Source organism: Oncorhynchus mykiss, chromosome 25 (genome assembly GCF_013265735.2).
Source record: "Oncorhynchus mykiss isolate Arlee chromosome 25, USDA_OmykA_1.1, whole genome shotgun sequence".
Classification (NCBI taxonomy): Eukaryota; Metazoa; Chordata; class Actinopteri; order Salmoniformes; family Salmonidae; genus Oncorhynchus; species Oncorhynchus mykiss.
The window spans coordinates 18,675,682-18,701,934 of NC_048589.1; the positions used below are offsets into that span (position 1 = coordinate 18,675,682).

At 41.3% G+C, this 26,253-nt stretch overlaps 1 protein-coding gene across 1 annotated transcript in view; it reads left to right on the forward strand.

The window, feature by feature from the left end:
* LOC110505504 (ryanodine receptor 3) overlaps positions 1–25,417 on the forward strand; it is a 163,015-nt gene extending 137,598 nt beyond the window's left edge. Inside the window, exons 71-104 of the mRNA XM_036962270.1 lie at positions 202–372; positions 486–545; positions 649–783; positions 1,021–1,133; positions 2,611–2,707; positions 4,411–4,520; positions 4,797–4,848; positions 4,942–4,998; positions 5,110–5,209; positions 5,291–5,370; positions 5,465–5,541; positions 5,656–5,729; positions 7,050–7,067; positions 7,914–7,994; positions 8,177–8,265; positions 8,361–8,489; positions 8,607–8,711; positions 9,419–9,500; positions 11,466–12,778; positions 14,042–14,121; positions 14,316–14,490; positions 14,623–14,709; positions 14,794–14,994; positions 15,292–15,422; positions 17,194–17,236; positions 17,373–17,500; positions 17,603–17,663; positions 17,768–17,914; positions 18,042–18,176; positions 18,347–18,503; positions 23,239–23,303; positions 23,387–23,487; positions 23,826–23,877; positions 24,023–25,417. Of these exons, the coding sequence (XP_036818165.1) occupies positions 202–372; positions 486–545; positions 649–783; positions 1,021–1,133; positions 2,611–2,707; positions 4,411–4,520; positions 4,797–4,848; positions 4,942–4,998; positions 5,110–5,209; positions 5,291–5,370; positions 5,465–5,541; positions 5,656–5,729; positions 7,050–7,067; positions 7,914–7,994; positions 8,177–8,265; positions 8,361–8,489; positions 8,607–8,711; positions 9,419–9,500; positions 11,466–12,778; positions 14,042–14,121; positions 14,316–14,490; positions 14,623–14,709; positions 14,794–14,994; positions 15,292–15,422; positions 17,194–17,236; positions 17,373–17,500; positions 17,603–17,663; positions 17,768–17,914; positions 18,042–18,176; positions 18,347–18,503; positions 23,239–23,303; positions 23,387–23,487; positions 23,826–23,877; positions 24,023–24,118 (4,602 nt within the window). The 3' untranslated portion in view covers positions 24,119–25,417. The remainder of the gene's footprint in view (positions 1–201; positions 373–485; positions 546–648; positions 784–1,020; positions 1,134–2,610; positions 2,708–4,410; positions 4,521–4,796; positions 4,849–4,941; positions 4,999–5,109; positions 5,210–5,290; positions 5,371–5,464; positions 5,542–5,655; positions 5,730–7,049; positions 7,068–7,913; positions 7,995–8,176; positions 8,266–8,360; positions 8,490–8,606; positions 8,712–9,418; positions 9,501–11,465; positions 12,779–14,041; positions 14,122–14,315; positions 14,491–14,622; positions 14,710–14,793; positions 14,995–15,291; positions 15,423–17,193; positions 17,237–17,372; positions 17,501–17,602; positions 17,664–17,767; positions 17,915–18,041; positions 18,177–18,346; positions 18,504–23,238; positions 23,304–23,386; positions 23,488–23,825; positions 23,878–24,022) is intronic.
* Positions 25,418–26,253: the final 836 nt, after the last annotated feature.

The window sequence follows — 26,253 nt, forward strand, 5'->3', positions numbered from 1 at the left end:
GGTAGCAATTTAGAATGTGACTGCATTGGCTATTATAAAAAGGCTGTGGCCCATCTGATATATTACCAAATGGCTCCCTATACAGTGCACAACTAGCAGACAAAGGTAGTGAACTATATGGAAAATAGAGTGCCAATAGAGTGCCATTTTTCAGTGAGTGCCAGGTGAAATTATTAATGTGTCATTCCGTCCTGGTAACAGTCAGGGGGTCAGGACCAGGAGAGGAAGCATAAGAGGAAGCGAGGAGAGTTCTACTCCATCCAGACCTCCCTGATCGTTGCTGCCCTGAAGAAGATGCTGCCCATGGGACTCAACATGTGCACCCCCGGGGACCAGGAGCTCATCTCCCTGGCCAAGACACGTTACCTCCTGGTGAGAGGGCCATCCTAGCCCACATGGACTCATGCTGATTGAGGATCAGGTATCACTGGCCACACACTACCTGATGACGGTGTATCTAATTGTTTTCATGTTTTGCTCAACAGAAGGACACAGATGATGAAGTGAAGGAACATGTACGGCAAAATTTGCACCTTCAAGAAAAGGTGAGCTGTCTATTATGGCATTATTGTAATCCATAAAACTAGCAACTCTATCAAAAAATCTGTGATGTTTTCTAACTCCTACACTGTACTAACCCACCCCCAGTCAGACGACCCTGCAGTGAGGTGGCAGCTGAACCTGTATAAGGATGTGATGGTGAAGAACGAGGGGCCTCCAGACCCTGAGAGGACAGTGTTCAGAGTCCAGAGCATATCGGCTGCAGTCTTCCATCTGGAGCAGGTCAGTGGCTGGCTGCACCATGCATCCCCCTTACTGCCTACATCCACTTCTCTATCCGGGCCCCTTATATCCATGTTACAGATCCTTGAGCTGTGATCTATATCCTGGATGCTTTATGTCCTGCTTCTCTGATCTTTACTCAACTTGATAATAGTCACATTTGTGATCCTAACCATACACCCTGTTTCGTATGTTATATTACAACTTACATATTTTGTCTTCATTTGTTAATTGTAGGTGGAACAGCCGTTGAGGTCTAAGAAGTGTGTGTGGCAGAAGCTGCTGTCCAAGCAGAGAAAGCGTGCGGTGGTGGCCTGTTTCCGCATGGCTCCTCTCTACAATCTTCCCAGGTATCACAACCATCTACATGTTGTGTAGTCAGTCCTTTACAAACATAAATATTACTATATAATTGTCAAATATTACAATAGAATACCCCAGCTGCTGATGTCTGTATTGGGAGGCAGCAGGCTGTGTTAAGTTTAGCATTCTCTCTCATTTCCAACCCTGCACTATGTCTTTCTCTATGCCTCATGAGTCTCACCCCTCTTTCCTGGGCTCTGACCCTGTATTAATATGAAGCGTCCCTCCCCTAATCTGTACGAACAAATGTCTCGCCTCAGGACGTTATCAAGGAATAGAAAAGGACACAAGCAATTTCATGCCCTGCTGCACTGTAACTCAATCACAGAGACTCGACCTGGGGGCGGCCATCTTTAATGTGTGCTCTCATGTCTCTCCTCGTCACCAAATGATTAGTTATTGTTGTTGTTTGGAGAATGTGACATTGCATCATATTGTTGAGTAATTAGTAAGCACTGGCCTTTTGAGTCAGGTTAGAGCTAAAATGTTAAGGACATTTGATGCAATGTCAGTCTACTTTTCCTTTCTACCTCTAATACTATCACATAACTCGCTCTGTACCCTTTGTGACAGTGGCTTACCAACCTTTTACAATATATCTACTACTCTGTCTCTGCTACTTTACCCTCTCTCTAATCTCTCCTGAATGACTATACTGTACCTCCCCTCAGGCACAAAAGTAATAATTACTTCCTGAATGCCTACCGACGCTATTGGCTCGAAAAAATGCATGAGAATACAGACTATGACAGTCTGCTCTCCATGCTAACGGTAATGTAATGTTCAGACAATGTTTGTGACCTCCTGTTCCTCCCCCCTCCTCCCAGCCATGGTTTGTACAATAACTATAACTCTCATACTGTGATCCCACTGGCTTTCTGACTGGTCTGCCTATTATAAAGCTACACTCATCACTAAAATATTCACTCTGACCAAATGCTTTTTCTTCTAACTTATAGGTTTCTGTACCGATGTCGCTGTAATTTATATACCATATATTTTATTTAGCTTTAATCATTACAGTGTACTGTAGATGTTGCTAGAATAAATATATCCTGTGATAATTTTTACTGGGGTATACATGAAAGGTACAGTTCAAACTTCCAAGGTGTTTCTCAATGGTGACCAGTTGGATTTGCCAGTGCCCTATAACAGGGTTTCCCAAACTCGGTCCTGGGGCCCCCCGTGGGTGCACTTTATGTTTTTTGCCATAGCATTACACAGCTGATTAAAATAATCAAAACTTGATGATGAGTTGGTTATTTGAATCAGCTGTGTGCTCCTTGGGTAAAAACCATAATGTGCACCCAGGGGAGGGGGGAAGCAGGACAGAGTTTGGGAAGCCCTGCCCTATACTAACCAGTATTAACCGTTCTTAATGTTATACCCCCCTCCTCTCCTCTTCCTCCTGGTCCACCCTGCTAACCCTCCTAATCTCCCTCTACCCCCCCCCCCCCCCCCCAGGCATCGCTCTATTAACCTCTTCCTCCTGGGCTATCAGAGAATATGGATAGAAACAGAGACGTACTCTTTTGAAGAGAAGCTAGTGCAGGACCTGGCAGTAAGTACTGTACCTGTCCACCCCAGTGCCCAGCCCTCTCTTTGTGCTCTCTCTGTGGGGCTAGTCTCTTTTCTCCGTCCTCACCTGGCCGTGCTACAACATGAACGCTTCGCCAGTACAATGCCCGCCAAGTGCCGCAGGGGTTCTGCCAATCATCCATGTTCTGCCCCTGGCTCTGTGTGGCTCTGTCCCTTGCAAACTGAAACGCCTACGCGGGCACGCATGACATCACCCTGGATGTCAGTGGCGGCTGTACTGTACTGTAACTGTACCGTTTCTAGAGCTGTTTCCCTTGCTACAGGGGTAAGAGAGCATCGAACCACGATGTTACGGCTTACTGGTGAAATTTATGGAAGGTGTGGTGTCCTTCATAAATTTTCTGTTGCAGCATGGACAAAGTATAGTGTCATAGTCATGTCATTTGAGGAATTTGTTGTAATCAAAGAATTAAGATACACTGTCCCTGTAAGGGTTGATTTCTTTACAACTTTGATTCTAGATATCTCTAAAATTCTTCAAAACCCCATGCCGTCCTGTGTAAGAACCTGCTACATTTATCAAAACAGCAATGAAGAAAAATGGTTATAAACACTCTATAACACTTTATAAGCCTTTTTACAAATATGGTAGATTTAAAATGTAGGGAAAGTGGCTACATCCTAAAAGAGATGACCATGTAGAATAGTATTCCCTCTACCACTATTTTTGCCCCATCTTTTCCTGGTGGCCTCTGTTCATTGGGAGAGTATCTGTGGTTCTCAGGGATAAAGTGGTAGACGAGTATAAAGTATTATAGAGTATGGATCAGGCTCATGGAGAGTCATGCTTAACTTTCATCTTCCTCCCTTTATCTCTACTGAACACACACCTTCACACCGCTAACCTTGATACTGCTGTACCATCTAAATGTACTGTGTGTATGTCCCTGTGTGTGGGCCTGCATGGTCTGCTGATGAGTGGCGTGTCATACCCGGAATGCTTTCAGTCTGTGAGTCAATGGGCCATCACACTAGTAATGAAGCAACATGGTGGGACATGGTGGGACATGGTTTGACTGCACATTCTGCATCTTTAATTTCAATGTGCTTCTGTTGATCAAGTACACCTTGTTGTTTCTAAGGTGAGTGATGTACAGAGGAGACTGTTTTATATAATGGCAATGGTAACTGCATATGGATAGTAACTTATCCATATTTCTGCTTGATACCTTTCCACGGGGCACAGACGTGAGTTCAACGTCTAGTTTTGATTCACATTTTGTTGAGTTGTCAACGTGCAATCAACAAAAAATTCACAATGTAATTTAGGTTAAAGGTTAAAGGTTGGGTGAAAAAAAAGACCATAGAAAAAATACCTTACTTTTTGCAAATCCAATCAGTTTTCCATGTTGATTCAATGTCATCACATATATTTTTGGTGTTGAAATGACGTGGAAACAATGTTGATTAAACCAGTTTTTGCCCAGTAGATTGGCCTTGATAATCATTATTCCTGAAGCGTGTTGCAGTGTAATTTGAACAACTCATTTTATTTTTTGCAATTTCACTAATTCAAAGTAAAGTTATTGTGATCTTTAAAATGTGTATCAATTCAGTGTAGGCACATTTTGTCAGTCTCAGAGGGTAAAGGGCACTTCTGTAATGACAGGTGATTGGGTCTCAGGGTAGGGTGGTACTCTGATGTGTGGCTGGGTGTTTGTGCAGAAGACCCAACTGAAGGTGGAGGAGGAGGAAGAGGAGGAGGCAGAGATGCAGCCAGACCCTCTTCATCAGCTCATCCTGCATTTCAGTCACAATGCGCTCACTGAGCGGAGGTAAACACACACACACACACACCTAGGCACCTGGCATCGTGCTGCTTGCTCCATCTGTGCTATGTAATATTGCCGGTGTATCCCTTGGCTAATAAACTGTCGCATTGAACTAAAACACTGCAGCATTTCTCCCCACACAGGGAGAGGCCCTCGAGCACAAGTAATTGTGTCACATTTATTCTTAGTCATGCACCTGAGAGATGTGTTTATTGTGGAGTATATTTGTTTAGTTATGTAAGGTTCATTCACACATGTTTATCCTGCTTTTCCATTCAGTTCTTTGGAAGAGGATCCTTTGTATATTGCATATGCAGACATGATGGCAAAGGTACAAAGCCTATATGAATCTGCTTTTGGATACATGTCTTTAGTATCATGTAGAGGTCAACAGAGATCTAACTACCAAAGCTTTTGTCTTTAGAGCTGTGCAGAAGATGAAGAAGAAGAAGATGAAGAAGGAAAAGAGAAAACGTTTGAGGTGTTTTGGACCTCCCATCGAGATATTAGATTTGACTAGTTTCAATGGTTTTGTAAGGAGCTGTGTTTGTTTACATGGTGTGTGTTTACATGGTGTTTGTTGACCTGTTAGGAAAAAGAGATGGAGAAACAGAAGACTCTGTACCAGCAGGCCAGACTGCATGACAGAGGAGCTGCTGAGATGGTGTTACAGATGATTAGTGCCAGCAAAGGTAAACACACACACACACACACACACACACACACACACACACACACGCACACACAGTATGATCCCTGATTATCCTCTTTAGGTACGCTTGGGCCCATGGTGACCTTTACCTTGAAGCTGGGCATCTCTATACTCAACGGAGGCAACATACTGGTTCAGCAGGTATATCAGAATATTTATGGTCCATATCAATCTTTTCAGTATGTACAGTGGCACAGTACAGCTCAATTTGTTTTGTGTATTTCCTTTTTTGTAGAAAATGCTTGACTATCTGAAGGAAAAAGGAGATGCTGGCTTTTTCAAGAGTTTGTCAGGACTCATGCAGTCTTGCAGGTAAAATGATATCACAACACAAAAATCTTTGACTGTTTGACATTCAAACAGAGCAAAACTATACATGTTAAAAGATATAAACCACGTTGGCTCTCTTTCCTTCAAATTCATTAGTGTCCTGGATTTGAATGCATTTGAAAGGCAAAACAAAGCGGAAGGTCTTGGGATGGTGACTGAGGAAGGATCAAGTAAGTGAGGGGAAACACTAGACTACCTCAGACAGACATATGCACAGTAATCTCTCTTTCCTGTCAGTAAGGAATGGCATTTGAATTCTGATATATTAAATACATGCATATCTTAGAATTGTTTTGAGTTAATGAAAAGTAATTGTAGATGTGTTTTGATTATAAGATAACAATTTATTTTCTTACCTTTGAGAGTCAAGTCCACTTGGTGCTATTGGCGAATGCTGAACCATGATACTCCGTACAGATTTGTTATGTCTAAAACCTTAAACAAGTATAAAATATAAATAATAAGTAGATAAAAAAAATATAGAATTCTAAAGACTCAATGTTGATTTCATCTGACCCCTCCCACTTCCTCTCACCCAGCCACAGGGTCATAAATTGCCTGTCTTCTGATTACCAACCAGTTAATGCTCACAGACAAAGCCTGTCTAAAATGTCATTATTCAACTAATATGATTTTTGGTGGGTTGCTTTTACTGCTTGTGCTACACCAAGTGGTCACTGTGTTCCTATTAACACCTTGTTGGAAATTCTGAATCGGCCCATAGAGAAACTGAATTCATTAATGGAGACTTACTGAACCTTGTGATGGAGGTCATGTCAAGATTACATCTGGAGGCTATTCCTTCATATTTATAAGCAAGCAATAACAGCAGTCCATAAGGATACACCACCTGTCATTACGATTGGTCAGCCGATGTCCAACCCACCAGCTAATGATTGGCCCATGCCATTGTTGTGTTAGAAGAAGGCCTTTGATAGGGCTACTACAGATACATGGTGCAGCATTAGCGCGCCACGTTCGCTCTTATGTTTGTGATGAAAAAGCTCATCTCATTGTCACATATGTCATTGTGTCTGTGTTCATGAGCCTGTGCTACTGTATGTTCCTCAGTCATGTGACATCTGAGCACTGTCTGTCAACAAGATAGAAAACAGATCTATACACAATAGATCACCCACCATCGAAGCGGTTGGATCTAATGGAGTGCATACAGTAAATGGCTATGTTCTCCTAGATACTCCAGCTCATTCCCACCTCATGTAACCAGGCATAAGTGATGGTGACTGCAGTCCTGTAGTGTTTCTCACCCCCTGTCCCACACCAGTCCTGCCAAACTGTGCAGCAGAACCTGTAGACCTACCTACCTGAGACTCTTAACCGCATGTCTACTGTATGTCCAACGCCTAAAGTGATGTCGATTATAGATCTCTTCTTCCTTACTACTTATTGAAACTCAATGTCTTCTCCTTTGCTTATGTCTGCTTTTTTTGTTTGTTTCTTCTTATCATATTTTAACTCATCGGTCGCAGTCAACGTGAGTGAGCGGGGTAAATACATGGTTTAGATTCTACTCATTTCGCAATGCTGCCATCCTGATTGCTCTCCGTCCGGCTCCCACCCCTTCCCCCTCCCCTCTGTCTGGAATGTAATAATAAAATACTGATCTGAAGGAACAAATGCATGCTCCAATAAGACATATGGTCAGATTGTTCAATCCATAGCATCAGACCCAGACTGACTCTTAACTCTCTCTCCTTCTATACAAAGTTAGTGCTTGTGGTCTCCTTCTATACAAAGTTAGTGCTTGTGGTCTCCTTCTATACAAAGTTAGTGCTTGTGGTCTCCTCCTATACAAAGTTAGTGCTTGTGGTCTCCTCCTATACAAAGTTAGTGCTTGTGGTCTCCTCCTATACAAAGTTAGTGCTTGTGGTCTCCTCCTATACAAAGTTAGTGCTTGTGGTCTCCTATACAAAGTTAGTGCTTGTGGTCTATCCGGAAACTTGTCTGTCTCTTTTTTGTTGATACTACTAACCAATATTACTTGATAAAGTAAATTAGGAATAAGAATAACATTCCCAAAGCTTTGCTTGTATCTGAAGTACAGAACAACAAAGCTCTGCCATCCAGTTGTATACTGAACATCCTTCCCTGCATACAGTATGTACTGTATATCAAGTCAAAGTGATATGAATATCTCATAGAGGGAGCATATACTTTCATGACAAACGTCTCCTAGTCTAGGAGCTTGAGGACTAGACAGCAGCTTTGTATTGAAGTGAAAGTTATGCTAGCCATTTTGTAAGCTTGTGTTAGATCAGGTTGAGGGGGTTGCCTGATTTCTAGCCCCCTCCTAACCAAAGGGGACAGTCGTCAATCTCATCTCCTGTGTCCAGGTTCCAAAGTACTGCAAAACGATGAGTTCACTAAGGATCTCTTTAGGTTTCTGCAACTGCTCTGTGAGGGACACAACAACGGTACGTCCAAACGTTCTAGAACACCTTACCTCAATACCGGTTAAGGTACTCTAGCCTACCTGTGACTTGTGTATTTAGTTCTGATCCGTATTATTTGTGTTTACTGCCCACAATGTACTATGTATATCATTACCTCATCCGCTAACCATTCATTGGTATTTGACCACTTTCTCTTTCTTCAGACTTTCAAAACTTCCTGCGGACTCAAACAGGGAACACGACCACAGTAAATATCATCATCAGCACTGTGGACTACCTGCTCCGTCTGCAGGTAAAATACTATCCCCCACCTTCACTCCGTATATGCTTTGTGTGTAATGTCTGTTTACAGTATCATGTGTTCCATGTTGATTTGTCCAATATTAGGAATCCATCAGTGATTTCTACTGGTACTACTCTGGGAAAGACATCATGGATGAGGCTGGCCAGCGGAACTTCTCCAAAGCCCTGGCTGTGGCCAAGCAGATCTTCAACTCTCTCACTGAGTACATACAGGTAACACAAGGTTCTTGGGTTGGAAGAAACTAGCCTTCACAGACAGGAATGTGTTGTATGGTTAATCATGGTGATCCAATCGTCTTGACTTTAGTGATCTTCTCTTTGTGACGCTAGGGCCCGTGTATTGGGAACCAGCAGAGTCTGGCACACAGCAGGCTATGGGATGCAGTGGTGGGATTCCTGCATGTGTTTGCCAATATGCAGATGAAGCTGTCACAGGTAATACAACTCAGTACAATTTCCTAATCAACTTACTTTTACTCAACCAATATTCAATCTATGTCATCAGATATGAAATTGAATAGAATCTGGTTCATGTGATGCAACATCAAACTATATGTGGATAGAGAGTTCAACAATCTGCTGTGTTGCCACTAGAGGTCTCTCTTAACTCAGATATGTACTCTGCAGCATGTTGACAAGCTTTTCTCTCTGCCTAGTTGACAGGCTTTTCTCTCTGCCTTAATTTGAAAGATCCATCACTCGCACAGCCAGACACCTTAGATGTGCTTTGTAGCCAATAACCCAGATGGGATCAGAATGAAACTTCTTGTACCGTCTTAGTTTATCTCAGGGTTATCCAGAGGGGCAGGGCTGTTTGCAGGTTGACAGATTGACAGGGCGGCTGGGCGCGTTTTGATTAAGCTAATCAAAGTCCCTCCTCAGATTTATTATGTGCTGTGAGCCGGCTCAAAGGAGGCCCAAAATGAGTCAGCCCCTCCCAGCCATCTGCTTGGGCCCGACAGAATGACATTAGCCTGTGTGCTGATGGATGGCTGGGACCTAGCGCTCTCAGAGGGCCTTGATCTCTCCAAATGCCATGCTGGGATATTAGCGGTGGACTGGCCCCAGACAGAGAGCTGCGCTAACCTTTTTGATGTGGTGAAGGATGTGTCACAAAGTTGCTTTCGTTTCCTCTCCCCCAGGATTCAAGTCAGATTGAGTTATTGAAGGAGCTGCTGGACCTGCAGAAGGACATGATCGTGATGATGCTCTCCCTTCTGGAAGGTTCTATTACCTTTTCATCTCAGTCGTGACTCATCACGGAACACCTTGTGGTCATATCTAGAGGCACTGATAGAACACTCGCTACCAGCATATGCTCTATCTATTTTATCCATTTTGTGCCTAAAACCCTTTAAACAGATGTATTTACTTGAAATGATATTACATGACATCAAACACCTATCCATTCTACTTGGACAATTCAATTAGCAGATTGTATTATGGTTACGTTGTACTTTCTATTGTTTGTTCTAAACCAGGGGTGTCAAACTCAATCAGACCACGGGCCGTATTGAAAAAACACAACGAATTCGTGGGCCTGACATAGCCTATTATGTTTGTTTTTACAACATCAAAAAACCTGCATACAACTGTGACCCAAACTGGCCATTGTTTTATTACAAATAATAGGTCCCTTTATAATGTCCACTTATGTACATAGGGTGCTATATATAGCATTTTAACATATTAAAACAAGAGATACATACAGTGCATTCTGAAATTATTCAGACCCCTTCACTTTTTCTACATTTTGTTGCTTACAGCTTTATTCTAACATTGATTAAATAAAACATAATCCTCATCAATCTACACACAATACCCCATAATGACAAAACGAAAACAGGTTTTTAGATGTATTCATTTCTGGGTGTCCATCACCCATTTCATATATGTTACGAATTGCAATATGTATTATATCTTGAAAAGTTGCAAAACATACAATATGTTACGAATTCGCAAAACATACTATATGTTGCGACTCTGCAAAACATACGATATGCTAAGAATTCTAGCTAGGTGGCTGACGTTAGCTAGGATAGGGTTTAGAGGTTAGGGTTAAGTTTAGGAGTTAGCTTAAAGGGTTAAGGTTAGGGTTAGCTATAATAGTTAAGGTTATAGGGAAGGGTTAGCTGACATGCTAAGTAGTTGCAAAGTAGCTAAAAAGTAGTACGTAGGTGAAAGTTGCTAATTAGCTAAAATGCTAAAGTTGTCCGTGATAAGATTCGAAATTGCATCTGTTGGGTTGCTAGATGTTCGCATTAAACACCTACTCATCAACCCTGACCAACCACCCTACTTTCGTTTTTGCCATAAGTAACATAATAAAATAATCATCAAAATCTGTCAATTTAATCTAGAGATATCAATGTTTTTTTTGCATTGGATGCTTCTCAATCCACCGCATCCACCGATATATCGCACTTCCGCATCTGCGGTGAAATGTGTCAGAACTAGAACGGTGTTTGTCAGACCCGAAAATCAATCTTCTCACGAAAATGTCTGAAGCATCCAAACGATTTGACTTACAAAACTCTATGGAAAGGGGAGATTCTCATGAACACAATGTTTTTTCCGATTTGCTCTACGACTCCCGTGACTAACAGGTACCGGGTTTAAAAAATAAATGGAAGTATGAAGGCAGTTTTGATACCTAAAGGGGTCCTAAAATTCTAAAACAAAACTAAATGATCCATGGTATGACCATCTTAAAACAATGACATATGTCATCTTAATTTCATAAAGTAGATGACTCAGCTGTTGACTCATTTATACTCGCTTGTGTGTCCTATTGTCCTTTAGTAGTAATTTATACCCACATGTGAATACTTTAACTTATAACTTTTTGACAACCAAGATGACATGTTCTGTAGGCTTTGGAACCAGAACTTGGCATGGACATTTAGCCTACAACACTTTTAAACTTTCGGTCCGGTAGAAGATTTGGTCAGTGCCATTAGTGATTATATGATACAGCGCACTGGCTGGCTTGTGTGTGGGTATGGCAATCCACTGCCGTTTGTCGTGCTGCATGCTGGCAGTGCTTGCTAACTTGTAGTGCAGCACGGCAGTATGTAAGCAGGCCAAAATGAATTGACAACCCAAATCATTGCGTGGGACAGATAGAAATGTGTCACGGACCGAATCCTTTGTGTTTGACACGTGTTCTAAACTTTAGTAACCCCACAGGTAACGTTGTCAACGGAACCATCGGGAAACAGATGGTGGACACCCTGGTGGAGTCCTCCAGCAATGTGGAGATGATCCTCAAGTTCTTCGATATGTTCCTCAAACTCAAAGACCTGACCACATCGGACAACTTCAAGGAGTACGACCCGGAGAGCAAGGGAGTGATCTCCAAGAAGGAGTTCCAGAAGTCCATGGAGAACCAGAAGCAGTACTCCCAGTCAGAGATCGAGTTCTTGCTCTCCTGTGCCGAGGCTGACGAGAACGACATGTTCAACTACGAGGAGTTTGTGAAGCGCTTTCATGAGCCGGCCAAGGACATTGGCTTTAACGTTGCGGTCCTGCTCACCAACCTGTCAGAACACATGCCTCACGACGCCCGTCTAGCCACCTTCCTGGACCTGGCCGAGAGCGTGATAAACTACTTCGAGCCCTACCTGGGCCGCATAGAGATTATGGGTGGAGCCAAGCGCATCGAGAGGGTCTACTTTGAGATCAGCGAGTCTAGTCGTACACAGTGGGAGAAGCCCCAAGTCAAAGAGTCTAAGAGACAGTTTATCTTTGACGTGGTGAATGAGGGTGGAGAGAGCGAGAAGATGGAGCTGTTTGTCAACTTCTGTGAGGACACCATATTTGAGATGCAGCTGGCCTCACAGATCTCTGAGCCTGACGCAGTGGAGCGTCCCGAAGAGGACGACGAGGACAGCCAGAGTGTGACGGAGGAGCCTGAGGAGGAAGAGGAGGAGAGCATGATGGAGTCTCACTCCGCCTTCACCAACTCCTGCGTCTCCATGAGGAAGAACCTGTTCAGCTTCCGCCAGCTGCTGACCTTCAAAAGCATGAGGCGGCAGTACAGGAGGTTCAGGAAGATGAGTGTGAGGGAAATGGTCCAAGGCTTCTTCTCATTCTTCTGGATGATTATCACTGGCGTCTTCCGCTTCCTTTACAACCTGGTGTGGGGCTTCTTCCATATCCTGTGGTCCTCCATGTTTGGCGGGGGCCTGGTGGAGGGGGCCAAGAACATGAAGGTCACAGACATCCTGGGGAACATGCCCGACCCCACACAGTTTGGTATCCATGGTGATGTGCTGGAGACAGAGAAGATGGAGGCGAGTGAGGCGTCATCTGTGGCAGAGATGGGCCACATGGGCCAGGGGGACAAGGCAGAGGCAGATCTGATGGCTGAGCTGCTTAACATCCAAACCAAGAGCCAGGGGGGAAAGCATGCGCCCGAGCCAGGTCTGGGGGACATGGGTGAGGTGGTGGGGGTCGACGCCCCCTCTTTAGCCAGTGCCGTCAAGCAGAAGAAGGCCAAGGTATCTGAATATCCTCAGAAATCACACATTCAGTTTTATTAAAAGAGTAATGGTTATCTGTGTAAAATCAGGCCTCTGTTATGTGTATGTCACTGAAAATGAACTGTAGTTTAAGCCATTCTTCTCAATGTGCCACAGAACAAATTCTGTTTGGTGCAAATGCATGACATTTGGTGTCTATAGTCAATGGCCACATTGACAGTGTCAGTCAAAGTTAGAATTTGGAGAAAATGTGAAAATCATTCAAATGACTAAAACCATATAGTATTGTTATTTGACCTGTTCTAAATATGCCAAATGTATGATTCAACTCATTGTCGTTTGTGACCTACAGCAGTTTCTGTATCACACTATATTTAGTCTTTGGACACATTGAGTTAGTTTTTTTTTTACACATTTAATTAATCAAGTCATGTGAATACAGGAGGGGGTTCAGATGGGCCTTCGCGCTTCAGCAAACAAGTTACATTACAGCCTTATTCTAAAATGGATTAAATAAAAACATTTCCTCATCAATCTACACACTACCCCATAATGAAAATCGAAAATATGTCTTTAGAAATGTTTGCAAATGTATAAAAAAAATAAGATACCTTATTTACATAAGTATTCAGACCCTTTGCTATGAGACTCGAAATTTAGCTCAAGTGCATCCTGTTTCCATTGATCATCCTTGAGATGTTTCTACAACTTGAATGAAGTGGTAAAGTCTGTGGTAAAGTCAATTTATTGGACATGATTTGGAAAGGCACAAACCTGTCTATATAAGGTCCCACAGTTCACGGTATATGTCAGAGCATATATGGTTTTTTAAATTTTTAAATTTTACTATTTTCTACATTGCAGAGTAATAGTGAAGACGTCACAGCTATGAAATGACACATATGGAATCATGTAGTAACCAAAAAAGTGTTAAACACATCAAAACATTTTATATTTGACATTCTTCAAAGTAGCCACCCTTTGCCTTGAAAGCTTAGCATCCTCTTGGCATTCTCTCAACCAGCTTCACCTGGAATGCTTTTCCAACAGTCTTGGAATTTAATTTGGAACATATATTCACATGGTTTGATTCATGAAATGTGTATATAAAAAAAACAGTAACCCAAAGACTAAATATAGTACAATTTCAAACGCTCACATTGTAGACAATTGGCGATTTTAAAAAATTTCTTCAGATTTGTCCATCAGTATGCTCACAGAAAAAGTGTACCAAAGTTTTTATTTATTTATTTCCATTGTGAACATGAATGGGTTTACCAGGATTCCATGTGTTTCTTGAAGGAGGCTGCGACTAAGGAGCCTACCAACGGAGACCACAAAGCCGAGCCAGAGAAATCAGAGTGAGTGGCCTAATGCGTCCTTGATCTTTGATTTGATTCTCAGTGTGAACACAAGATTCCCGACCTGACTGAGCCGTAACAGCATTTGTTTTGCTCCTGCTGGAAGCTGAACTGATTTGGTGAGGGTGCTAGTTGTCTGTTGGTCGGTCTGTCTGTGCATCACCCTGTTTAATGGTGTGTGTTTGTGTCTACAGCCCAGAGGATGGGGAGAAGAAGGACCAGGACAAAGTCAAAGAGGAGGCTCCCCCAGAGCCCTCACCGGAGGAGAAGAAGGCCCCCAAGAAGAGACCGGGACTGAAGAAAGAGTCTCCAGAGGAGTTCATGGCCAGCTTCTTCTCTAGCCTGGACATCTACCAGACCAAGATGCTGGTGAAACCACACACTGATGCTATACCCATTCACATCATTTAGCCCTGTTATCATAATAGCACATTAGTGTTTGTGGTGTTGCATGCTGTATGGCATATTATTGTCTAATATATGCTTGTATGTGTTTTTCAGAACTATCTGGCCAGAAACTTCTACAACCTGCGTTTCTTGGCATTGTTTGTTGCATTTGCCATAAACTTTATTCTGCTCTTCTACAAAGTATGTCAAACTCTATCTAATCAAATAGAGCACAGTGTTACTATTGGGCTGTCATGGATATACACTGAGCGTGTGTTGTGTCAGGTGACTGGAGATGACGGGGATGACGATGATCCAGATCCCTGGAATGGAGGTGGAGCTACTGATGAACAGGATGATGAAGGTGGGATGGAGTATTTTGTCCTGCAGGAGAGCACCGGCTACATGGCACCTACACTGCGCTTCTTGGCCATACTACACACAGTCATCTCTTTCCTGTGTGTGGTGGGATACTACTACCTAAAGGTACATTTTTCAAACACACACATACAGATAACTAACTTATATGCACACATACCAAAATATTTATAATATCCCTTGAGAATAAATGTTTCATCATTATAATGGACTAGTAATAAACACAGCAGTTTTCAAGAAGTCATTTATATTGTAATATGGGAACTAATCTACCATCAATACATTATTCCCCCTTTTTCTGACGGTGTATTTGGTAAACACCAGCGTGTGATGATATTATCACAGACAGTACCTTGTGGGGCTGTGATCTAATGTTCTGTCTGTGTGTCTGTCCATGTCCCCAAGGTGCCTCTGGTGGTGTTCAAGAGAGAGAAGGAGATCGCCAGGAAGTTGGAATTTGACGGCCTCTACATCACAGAGCAGCCGTCAGACGATGACATCAAAGGGCAGTGGGACCGCCTCGTCATCAACACCCCGTGAGTCATATAGAGCATAACTATAATCATCACCGCAAACTATAATCATCACCGCAAGCTATAATCATCACTGCAAGCTATAATCATCACCGCAAACTATAATCATCACCGCAAACTATAATCATCACCGCAAACTATAATCATCACCGCAAGCTATAATCATCACTGCAAGCTATAATCATCACTGCAAGCTATAATCATCACCGCAAGCTATAATCATCACCGCAAGCTATAATCATCACCGCAAGCTATAATCATCACCGCAAACTATAATCATCACCGCAAGCTATAATCATCACCGCAAGCTATAATCATCACCGCAAACTATAATCATCACCGCAAACTATAATCATCACCGCAAGCTATAATCATCACCGCAAGCTATAATCATCACCGCAAACTATAATCATCACCGCAAACTATAATCAAACTATAATCATCACCGCAAACTATAATCATCACCGCAAACTATAATCAAACTATAATCATCACCGCAAGCTATAATCATCACCACAAGCTATAATCATCACCGCAAGCTATAATCATCACCGCAAACTCTAATCACCACCGCAAACTATAATCAAACTATAATCATCACCGCAAACTATAATCACCGCAAGCTATAATCATCACCGCAAGCTATAATCATCACCGCAAGCTATAATCATCACCGCAAACTATAATCATCACCGCAAACTATAATCAAACTATAATCATCACCGCAAACTATAATCAAACTATAATCATCACCGCAAGCTATAATCATCACCGCAAACTATAATCAAACTATAATCATCACCGCAAGCTATAATCATCACCGCAAACTATAATCATCACCGCAAACTATAATCAAACTATAATCATCACCGCAAACTATAATCAAACTATAATCATCACCGCAAGCTATAATCATCACCGCAAACTATAATCATCACCGCAAACTATAATCAAACTATAATCATCACCGCAAACTATAATCAAACTATAATCATCACCACAAGCTATAATCATCACCGCAAGCTATAATCATCACCGCAAACTCTAATCACCACCGCAAACTATAATCATCACCGCAAACTATAATCAAACTATAATCATCACCGCAAACTATAATCAAACTATAATCATCACCACAAGCTATAATCATCACCGCAAGCTATAATCATCACCGCAAACTATAATCATCACCGCAAACTATAATCAAACTATAATCATCACCGCAAACTATAATCATCACCGCAAACTATAATCAAACTATAATCATCACCGCAAACTATAATCATCACCGCAAACTATAATCAAACTATAATCATCACCGCAAACTATAATCATCACCGCAAGCTATAATCATCACCGCAAACTCTAATCACCGCAAACTATAATCATCACCGCAAACTACAATCAAACTATAATCATCACCGCAAACTATAATCATCACCGCAAACTATAATTGTCACCGCAAACTATAATCATCACCGCAAACTATAATCGTCACCGCAAACTATAATCATCACCGCAAACTCTAATCACCGCAAACTATAATCATCACCGCAAACTATAATCAAACTATAATCAAACTATTATCATCACCGCAAACTATAATCGTCACCGCAAACTATAATCGTCACCACAAGCTATAATCATCAACTTTTTGGTATTTGAATGTAGTTTTCAGATTGTGGATTACTTGTTTATACCAAGGTTTTTGTTTAACTCCCTGTCTTGTACCTTCTCATTGTAATAATGATATTTTCCATCCTCTTTTGTGTAGTTCCTTCCCTAATAACTACTGGGACAAGTTTGTGAAACGCAAGGTAAATAGACAGTATTTAATTAATTATTGGTGGAATTTGTATGAATTATTCACCAGATCAATATGACTTGAACATGCACATACTATTTCTACTATTTACTCTGTTTCTCCTTGTTATCATGGCCTGCTGCTGTTAGGTGATCAATAAGTATGGAGATCTGTATGGAGCAGAGAGGATAGCAGAGCTGCTGGGGCTGGATAAGAGTGCTCTGGACTTCAACCCCACAGAGGAGACGGTGGTGAAGGAGGCATCGCTGGTGTCCTGGTGAGACCCTGGGAGAGTGGCCTATAATAGAGTTGTCGAGTTAGCATATACAGAGTGAAGTCAAAAACAGTACCATTCACATCAATCCACCTCTTTTGACAGGTTGAGCTCTATTGACACCAAGTACCAGTGCTGGAAAATGGGTGTGGTGTTTACAGACAATGTAAGTGTTCCACATTTACAAAGAGCATAATTTGGTATATGATAACACCACATTATTGTTGACTTGATCTGACTGATCTGTTTCTATGTTGTGTGTCCCTGCAGTCGTTCCTGTACCTGGTGTGGTACACCACCATGTCCATCCTGGGTCACTACAACAACTTCTTCTTCGCTGCCCATCTGTTGGACATCGCCATGGGCTTCAAGACCCTCCGGACCATACTGTCCTCCGTCACCCACAATGGCAAACAGGTGGGTGCAGTTTGGCCACCAGTCAACAGGGGTCAGTGTTGAGTCAGAGCTCTAGTTCTGCCTCGGTATTAACCATAGAGATAAAGTACATCACAGTGGAAGTAACCTGAGGTATTCTCTGTCTCAGCTGGTTCTGACTGTAGGTCTCCTGGCGGTGGTGGTCTATCTGTACACTGTGGTGGCCTTCAACTTCTTCCGCAAATTCTACAACAAGAGTGAGGATGACAACCAGCCCGATATGAAGTGTGACGACATGATGACTGTGAGTCCTTGGATTTTTCACTAACATCATAATGTGGAGGCCACACTAGTTAAATTTAACACCAGCCCAGTTTAACAATCCTGTTTGGTGCCTTGTGAATGGATCTATTGCATTTCCATCCAGCCTCACTCTCTTTCTCACCTTCTCTCTGTCTCTCTCTCCTCCATCAGTGCTACCTGTTCCACATGTACGTTGGTGTGAGGGCAGGGGGTGGAATCGGGGATGAGATCGAGGACCCCGCGGGCGACCCGTACGAGCTCTACCGCATCCTCTTCGACATCACCTTCTTCTTCTTTGTCATCGTCATCCTGCTGGCCATCATACAGGGTACGTACTGTACTAATCTGGATCACAGGAGGCAGTATCTGGGACAGCGAAGGGGACCAGGGTGAGACCCAGCAGGGTCAGTGTCACTCTGGCTCCCTGTTGTCAAAGTCACCCTGCTCCCTATGGGTTGGAAGGGGCTGTGAAAAGGGCTGTGTAGGGAGGGGATTAATCACCCATAGAGAGAGACCCATAACTCGGTCTGTCTGTCTCCACCAGGCCCTTACACACAGGCCCTTAATGTTTCTCTCACAGTCAGAAAGCCTCAAACTTTCCAATGGTTTTTCCACCTCAGACAGAGACAATCAGTCAGCCTCATGTCTCTCCCACAGACACTCAAACTGACTGCTCACCTCACAGTAAGTCTAGAACACACAGACAGATACAGCCTGTACCCTAAAACAAGTAAAAGTATAGATACCTTAATAGAAAGTTACTCAAGTAAAAGTGAGTCAACCAGTAAAATCCTACTTGAGTAAAAGTCTAAAAGTATTTGGTTTCAAATATACTTAAGTATCAAAAGTAAATGTAATTTCTAAAATATACTAAATATCTAAAGTAAAAGTATAAATAATTTCAAAACTATTTGTGTTTAGTGAGTCCACCAGGCCAGAGGCAGTAGTGATGACAACATGTTCTAATGATAATTGCATGAATTATTTGACAACTTTCTTGTCCTGCTAAGCAATCAAAAAAAAATACTTTTGGTTGTCAGGGAAAATGTTTGGAATAAAAAGTACATTATTTTCTTGAGGAATGTAGTGAAGTAAAAGTTGTCAAAAAAATAAATAGTTGTGCTAGAGGAGTTACTACAGATCCGGGTTCGATCCCAGGCTGTGTCACAGTCGGCCGTGACCGGGAGACCGGTGCACAATTGGCCCAGCGTCGTCCAGGTTGGGGGATGTCCTTGTCCTTGAAAATCGCAAATGAAATGAATATATTTGCTCTCAAGCTTAGCCTTTTGTTAACAACACTGTCATCTCAGATTTTCAAATAAAATAATTTACCTTTGAAGAACTTCAGATGTTTTCAATGAGGAGACTCTCAGTTAGATAGCAAATGTTTAGTTTTTACAAAAATATTATTTGTGTAGGACAAATCGCTCCGTTTTGTTCATCACGTTTGGCTACGAAAAAAACCTGTATCCAGGAGTGTAATTCTCTCCGCAAGCTCATTAGCATAACGCAACGTTAACTATTCATGAAAATTGCAAATGAAATGAAATAAATATATTAGCTCTCAAGCTTAGCCTTTTGTTAACAACACTGTCATCTCAGATTTTCAAAATATGCTTTTGAACCATAGCTAAACAAGCATTTGTGTAACAGTATTGATAGCCTAGCATAGCATTCAGCCTGGCATTCAGCATGCAACATTTTCACAAAAACAAGAAAAGCATTCAAATAAAATAATTTACCTTTGAAGAACTTCAGATGTTTTCAATGAGGAGACTCTCAGTTAGATAGCAAATGTTTAGTTTTTACAAAAATATTATTTGTGTAGGACAAATCGCTCCGTTTTGTTTAGCTACGAAAAAAACCTGTATCCAGGAGTGTAATTCTCTCCAAGCTCATTAGCATAACGCAACGTTAACTATTCATGAAAATCGCAAATGAAATGAAATAAATATATTAGCTCTCAAGCTTAGCCTTTTGTTAACAACACTGTCATCTCAGATTTTCAAAATATGCTTTTGAACCATAGCTAAACAAGCATTTGTGTAAGAGTATTGATAGCCTGGCATAGCATTTAGCCTAGCATTCAGCATGCAACATTTTCACAAAAACAAGAAAAGCATTCAAATAAAATCATTTACCTTTGAAGAACTTCAGATGTTTTCAATGAGGAGACTCTCAGTTAGATAGCAAATGTTTAGTTTTTACAAAAATATTATTTGTGTAGGACAAATCGCTCCGTTTTGTTCATCACGTTTGGCTACGAAAAAAACCTGTATCCAGGAGTGTAATTCTCTCCGCAAGCTCATTACCATAACGCAACGTTAACTATTCATGAAAATTGCAAATGAAATGAAATAAATATATTAGCTCTCAAGCTTAGCCTTTTGTTAACACCACTGTCATCTCAGATTTTCAAAATAGGCTTTTGAACCATAGCTAAACAAGCATTTGTTTAACAGTATTGATAGCCTAGCATAGCATTCAGCCTGGCATTCAGCATGCAACATTTTCACAAAAACAAGAAAAGCATTCAAATAAAATAATTTACCTTTGAAGAACTTCAGATGTTTTCAATGAGGAGACTCTCAGTTAGATAGCAAATGTTCAGTTTTTACAAAAATATTATTTGTGTAGACAAATAGCTCTGTTTTCTTCATCACGTTTGGGTAAGAAAAAAAATTAAAATTAAGTCATTACAACGCAAACTTTTTTCCAAATTAACTCCATAATATCGACAGAAACATGGCAAACGTTGTTTAGAATCACACCGGGTGGACACCTGGTAAATGTAGTCTCTTATGGTCAATCTTCCAATGATATGCCTACAAATACGTCACAATGCTGCAGACACCTTGGGGAAACGACAGAAAGGGCAGGCTCATTCCTGGCGCATTCACAGCCATATAAGGAGACATTGGAACACAGCGCCTTCAGAATCTGGGGCATTTCCTGTATGAAATTTCATCTTGGTTTCGCCTGTAGCATTAGTTCTGGGGCACTCACAGATAATATCTTTGCAGTTTTGGAAACGTCAGAGTTTTTTTTTCCAAAGCTGTCAATTACATGCATAGTCGAGCATCTTTTCGTGACAAAATATCTTGTTTAAAACGGGAACGTTTTTTATCCAAAAATTAAAAGAGCGCCCCCTATCTCGAAGAAGTTAAACAAATATATTTGACATTCTTCAAAGTAGCCACCCTTTGCCTTGATGACAGCTTTGCACACTCATGGCATTATTTTAACTAGCTTCATGAGGAAGTCACCTGGAATGCAATTCAATTAACAGGTGTGCCTTGTTAAAAGTTAATTTAAAAGGAATTTCTTTCCTTCTTAATCCATTTGAGCCAATCAGTTGTGTTGTGACAAGGTAGGGTTGATATACATAAGATAGCCCTATTTGGTAAAAGACCAAGTCCATGTTATGGCAAGAACAGCTCAAATAAGCAAAGAGAAACGACAGTCCATCATCACTTTAAGGTCAGTCAATGCGGAAATGTCAAGAACTTTGAACGTTTCTTCAAGTGCAGTCGCAAAAACCATCAAGCGCTATGATGAAACTGGCTCTCATGAGGACCGCAACAGGAAAGGAAGACCCAGAGTTACCTCTGCTGCAGAGGATATGTTCATTAGTTACCAGCCTCAGAAATTGCAGCCCAAATAAATGCTTCACCGAGTTCAAGTAACAGACACATCTCAACATCAACTGTTCAGAGGAGACTGCGTGAATCATGGCCTTCATGGTCGAATTGCTGCAAAGAAACCACTACTAAAGGACACCAATCAGAAGAAGAGACTTGCTTGGGCCAAGAAACATGAGCAATGAACATTATACCGGTGGAAATATGTCCTTTGGTCTGATGTGTCCAAATTTGAGATTTTTGGTTCCAACCGCCGTGTCTTTGTGAGATGCAGAGTAGGTGAACAGAGGATTGTGTGGTTCCCACCGTGATGCATGGAGGAGGAGCTGTTATGGTGTGGGGGTGCTTTGCTGGTGACATTGTCAGTGATTTATTTACAAATCAAGGCACACTTAACCAGCATGGCTACCACAGCATTCTGCAGCAATATGCCATCCCATCTGGTTTGCGCTTAGTGGGACTATAATTTGTTTTTCAACAGGACAATGACCCAACACACCACCAGGCTGTGTAAGGGCTATTTGACCAAGAAGGAGAGTGATGGAATGCTGCATCAGATGACCTGGCCTTGTTTTTAACACTTTTTTGGTTACTACATGATTGTACATTTTGATTGGTGTATATATATATATATATATTTATATGTATGTTAGAGGAATTAAATTCCTTTTTGTTTTAATTAACCAATTCAATTAAACACTCTGCCCACTCCTAAGAATTTGTAAGACACTTATTTGCATAAAATGGACAGAGACCAGTCTCAAAATCAATCTGTAGCATTTATTCTCGAGAGTACTGAACATGATACAATTTACAACAGGTTATAAACTGAAAATGATGTCATTAAGTTTCAAACTGTTCCGTCCCTCCTCCACTCCGGTACAATGGCAGTATAGTTCTCAAGCCTTCCTACATCGACCCCCACCAGTATAGATAATTTATGACCAAGCCAAGGCCTTCCTGTGTAGATAAGCGTTCTAGCCAGTCTGACGATAAGTTCATTCGTTTATACCAAGGAACAGACAGTCATTGTTCTAATTCTTGATTATAATTTCACACATTATATTCAGTACTAGTATTAAAATAAAATTCATACATCTATACAGTAACATAATAGTATTCTGATTAGTCAGTCCTGATTGAAATGTATACATAATTAGTCATTATTGATTAAAAAATCCCTTAACAATATATATATATAGGAAAGTACAGATACTAAAAAAAAATACTTTAGTAGTATTTTAAGGATTTTTACCTAAGTACTTTACACCACTGCCTAAAGTGATGCTGCTTCCCATAGTCAGCCGCTGTTCAACCATTGAAATATTTTACATTGCAATACAAAAAGCTGTGGGGGGGAGGAGAATTGTGTTAAGTTGCCCTGTCCATAAAGAGACATCTTCACTGGTTGTGTGTCTGTAGGTCTGATCATTGATGCTTTTGGAGAGCTGAGAGACCAACAGGAGCAAGTGAAAGAGGATATGGAGGTGAGAGACTTTGGTTTACTTTCTTCTGTAGTGCAGGTCAACAGAAGACAATGTTTGAGTGTTTCATATATTTTTCTCCTCAGACCAAATGTTTCATCTGTGGCATCGGTAATGACTACTTTGACACGACGCCTCACGGCTTTGAGACACACACCTTACAAGAGCACAACTTGGCCAACTACCTGTGAGTATCTAGACTGAATGTAACCCGGCACTTAAAAGCTAGACTTTTTTTGTCTCTGAAGTATCAATTAGCCGACAGGTCTTTCGTCTTCCTGCATATTTATACCCACTTGTTTACTATTAAACAACCTGATGGATGGCTTTTACACAACAGTTGATGGTATCTATGCCCCAGTAAAAAAACTCAAAAAACAATATGCTTGAATGAGACTTTAATTTCCTCCTGCTATAGTTGTGAAAGAGGTCAGTTGATCTTTGAGATGTTGAATGATGCAAGTGAAATATGACTGTGAATCAAGTGGTAATTTTCATGTATCTCAAATCTATTTGGCTTGACAGGTTTTTCCTGATGTATCTTATCAACAAAGATGAGACAGAACACACCGGTCAGGTATGGCGCTTGTCACTCTTTTGACCCCTTTGTCCTGTGAAAAGGTTGTCATATCAGGACCCAAAGTTAACTGTGACTCACCAGTTTTTAGGCTCGGCTCATTTGCTGCTATAGATTGACCAGTCTTTTTGTCTGCTTCCTCCAGGAGTCATACGTGTGGAAGATGTACCAGGAGAGGCTCTGGGACTTTTTCCCTGCTGGAGACTGTTTCAGAAAGCAGTATGAGGACCAGCTTGGATAGAGTTGACAGACAGGTCGCTGTCATCCTACGGACAGGACTACAGTCCTACAAAGAGCTGCTCCAGGTACACTCCCACTTCTTCCTAACAGCTAGCTGATGACGGTTGGTAACTATTCACCGGCCTATTGCCTCCTCTAAATGTGCGAGACTAGAGGAGAGGGGAGATGCTATCTTCCATGTGATGGAATAACCATTTTCACATCAACGTTAAATGTACCTGTACATGTTACCTTTGGTACAGTGCCAACCTCCAAGAAAGTGACTATATTACAACCTGCCCAGACAGATTTCAGTTTTGACATTTTTTTTCTCTTTTTTTTGACAACGTGTTGCCTTTTCCTCCACATAACCCCGAACCATTGCACAATTATTGGTCTTTTTGAGAAACACTGGGTTGTGTGGGGTTATGGGACAACGTGTGAGTCTTGGCCCGTTGCAATATGCACAAGAAGACTATTTCAATATTTCAAGAATGTTGAAAATGAGACTTATGCCAAAAGATAGGTGGGCAGATTTATACAGAGAGCATACTGTATGTGATTTAACAAAGTTTAAAAAATGTTGTTTGAGTAATGTGCTTTCACATATGAAGTATTGATTATAGAGGACTTAAACCAGGGGAAATGTTGATTATATGATAAAAATGCCTGAATCAAGTACTTGATGAAGTGCCTTATCTACATTACAACGGAGCTATGCAAAACCATGTGTTTTTCTTTCTGCAATGGATGTGCAGTAGTTTTCCTGGACCAGAAACAAGCAGCTGTTCAGAGTCATTACTTTGTGGCTTATGTTTTTAATTTGAAAAAAATGGATGAGCAGTGTTGAGTATTTTGCCAACTGCAGAATCTACACTTAGAAAAAAAGGCTCTGGATAGAACCAAAAAGGTTGTATTGCTTGCTTCATATACTGTATGGCAACCTTATAGGTTCAATATAGAACCCTTTTGCAGGGTTCTTTGATCAGAACCCCAGGGTTCTTCACTGACCCAACATTGTTTCCATATAGAACCATTGGGTTCCATATAGGGTTCTATATGGAACCAATTTCAGTTCTATATATAACCTTAAGGGGTGACATATATGACGCAAGCATGGAACCCTTTTTGGTTCTATCCAGAACCTTTTTATCTAAGAGTGTAACTGCAAACAAGTATAAATTACACACTCGTCTTAGTATATCATATGTCCGAATTTATTAAACACCAACAAATAAATTGCTATTGTATGGCTATTTGTATGTAGTAGCATTGCTGAACTGTGCATTTCCCTGAAGGACAAATAAAGAAATCAATTAAATAACTGGAGTCACTTATCTATCTTTTTTGCTATAGTTAAGGACAAAGTATGTCGCCTACAGTACAAACTACAGCAAACTTGCGTGTAATATCTCACTGTCCAGTTGGTCCTTTACTGACACCTAATCACCTCCCGATGTGACTCGTGAGTTCATATCAGGGGATTTAGCTTCTTTTTTTAAGCATTGCGTCATTTCCCCTAAAAGATAATGGGCATGTGAAGCTGAGCCTGGCTCTCCTTTACCTAACCACTCTTTGAATGGCAAATATAGCCTACAGTTTAGGCCTGACTGTTAGGTGTTAGCTAGGGTGGCTTTGAAGGTTTACCTCATTCAGCCTCCGCATTTAGTATTTACATTTGTATTATCAGTAAGGTAGTATAATCAGTCCTAGCTTTTGATTTTAGCTAGTAGCTACTGAATAGTGTTGGTCAGTCCAGTCCTACCTGGGTGCAGGAGGCATGCAGGAGATCAGCAAGCTGGTTCCCTGCCTTGGCCGATGGGAGTTTTATCCCTAGTACTCACGGTGCCACCTGTCAGTTCGTATTATGTCCCTCCAACCTCAGGGGGAAAATTTATTGAAAATGAAATATCTAATTTACATACACTGCATGACCAAAGTTGGTCCCCTCTTTGCTGCTATAACAGCCTCCACTCTTCTGGGAAGGCTTTCCACTAGATGTTGGAACATTGCTGCTGGGACTTTCTTCGATTCAGCCACAAGAGCATTAGTGAGGTCAGGCACTGATGTTGGGTGACTAGGCCTTGCTCGCAGTCGGTGTTCCAATTCATCCCAAAGGTGTTTGATGGCGTTGAGGTCATTGCTAGACTTCCATGT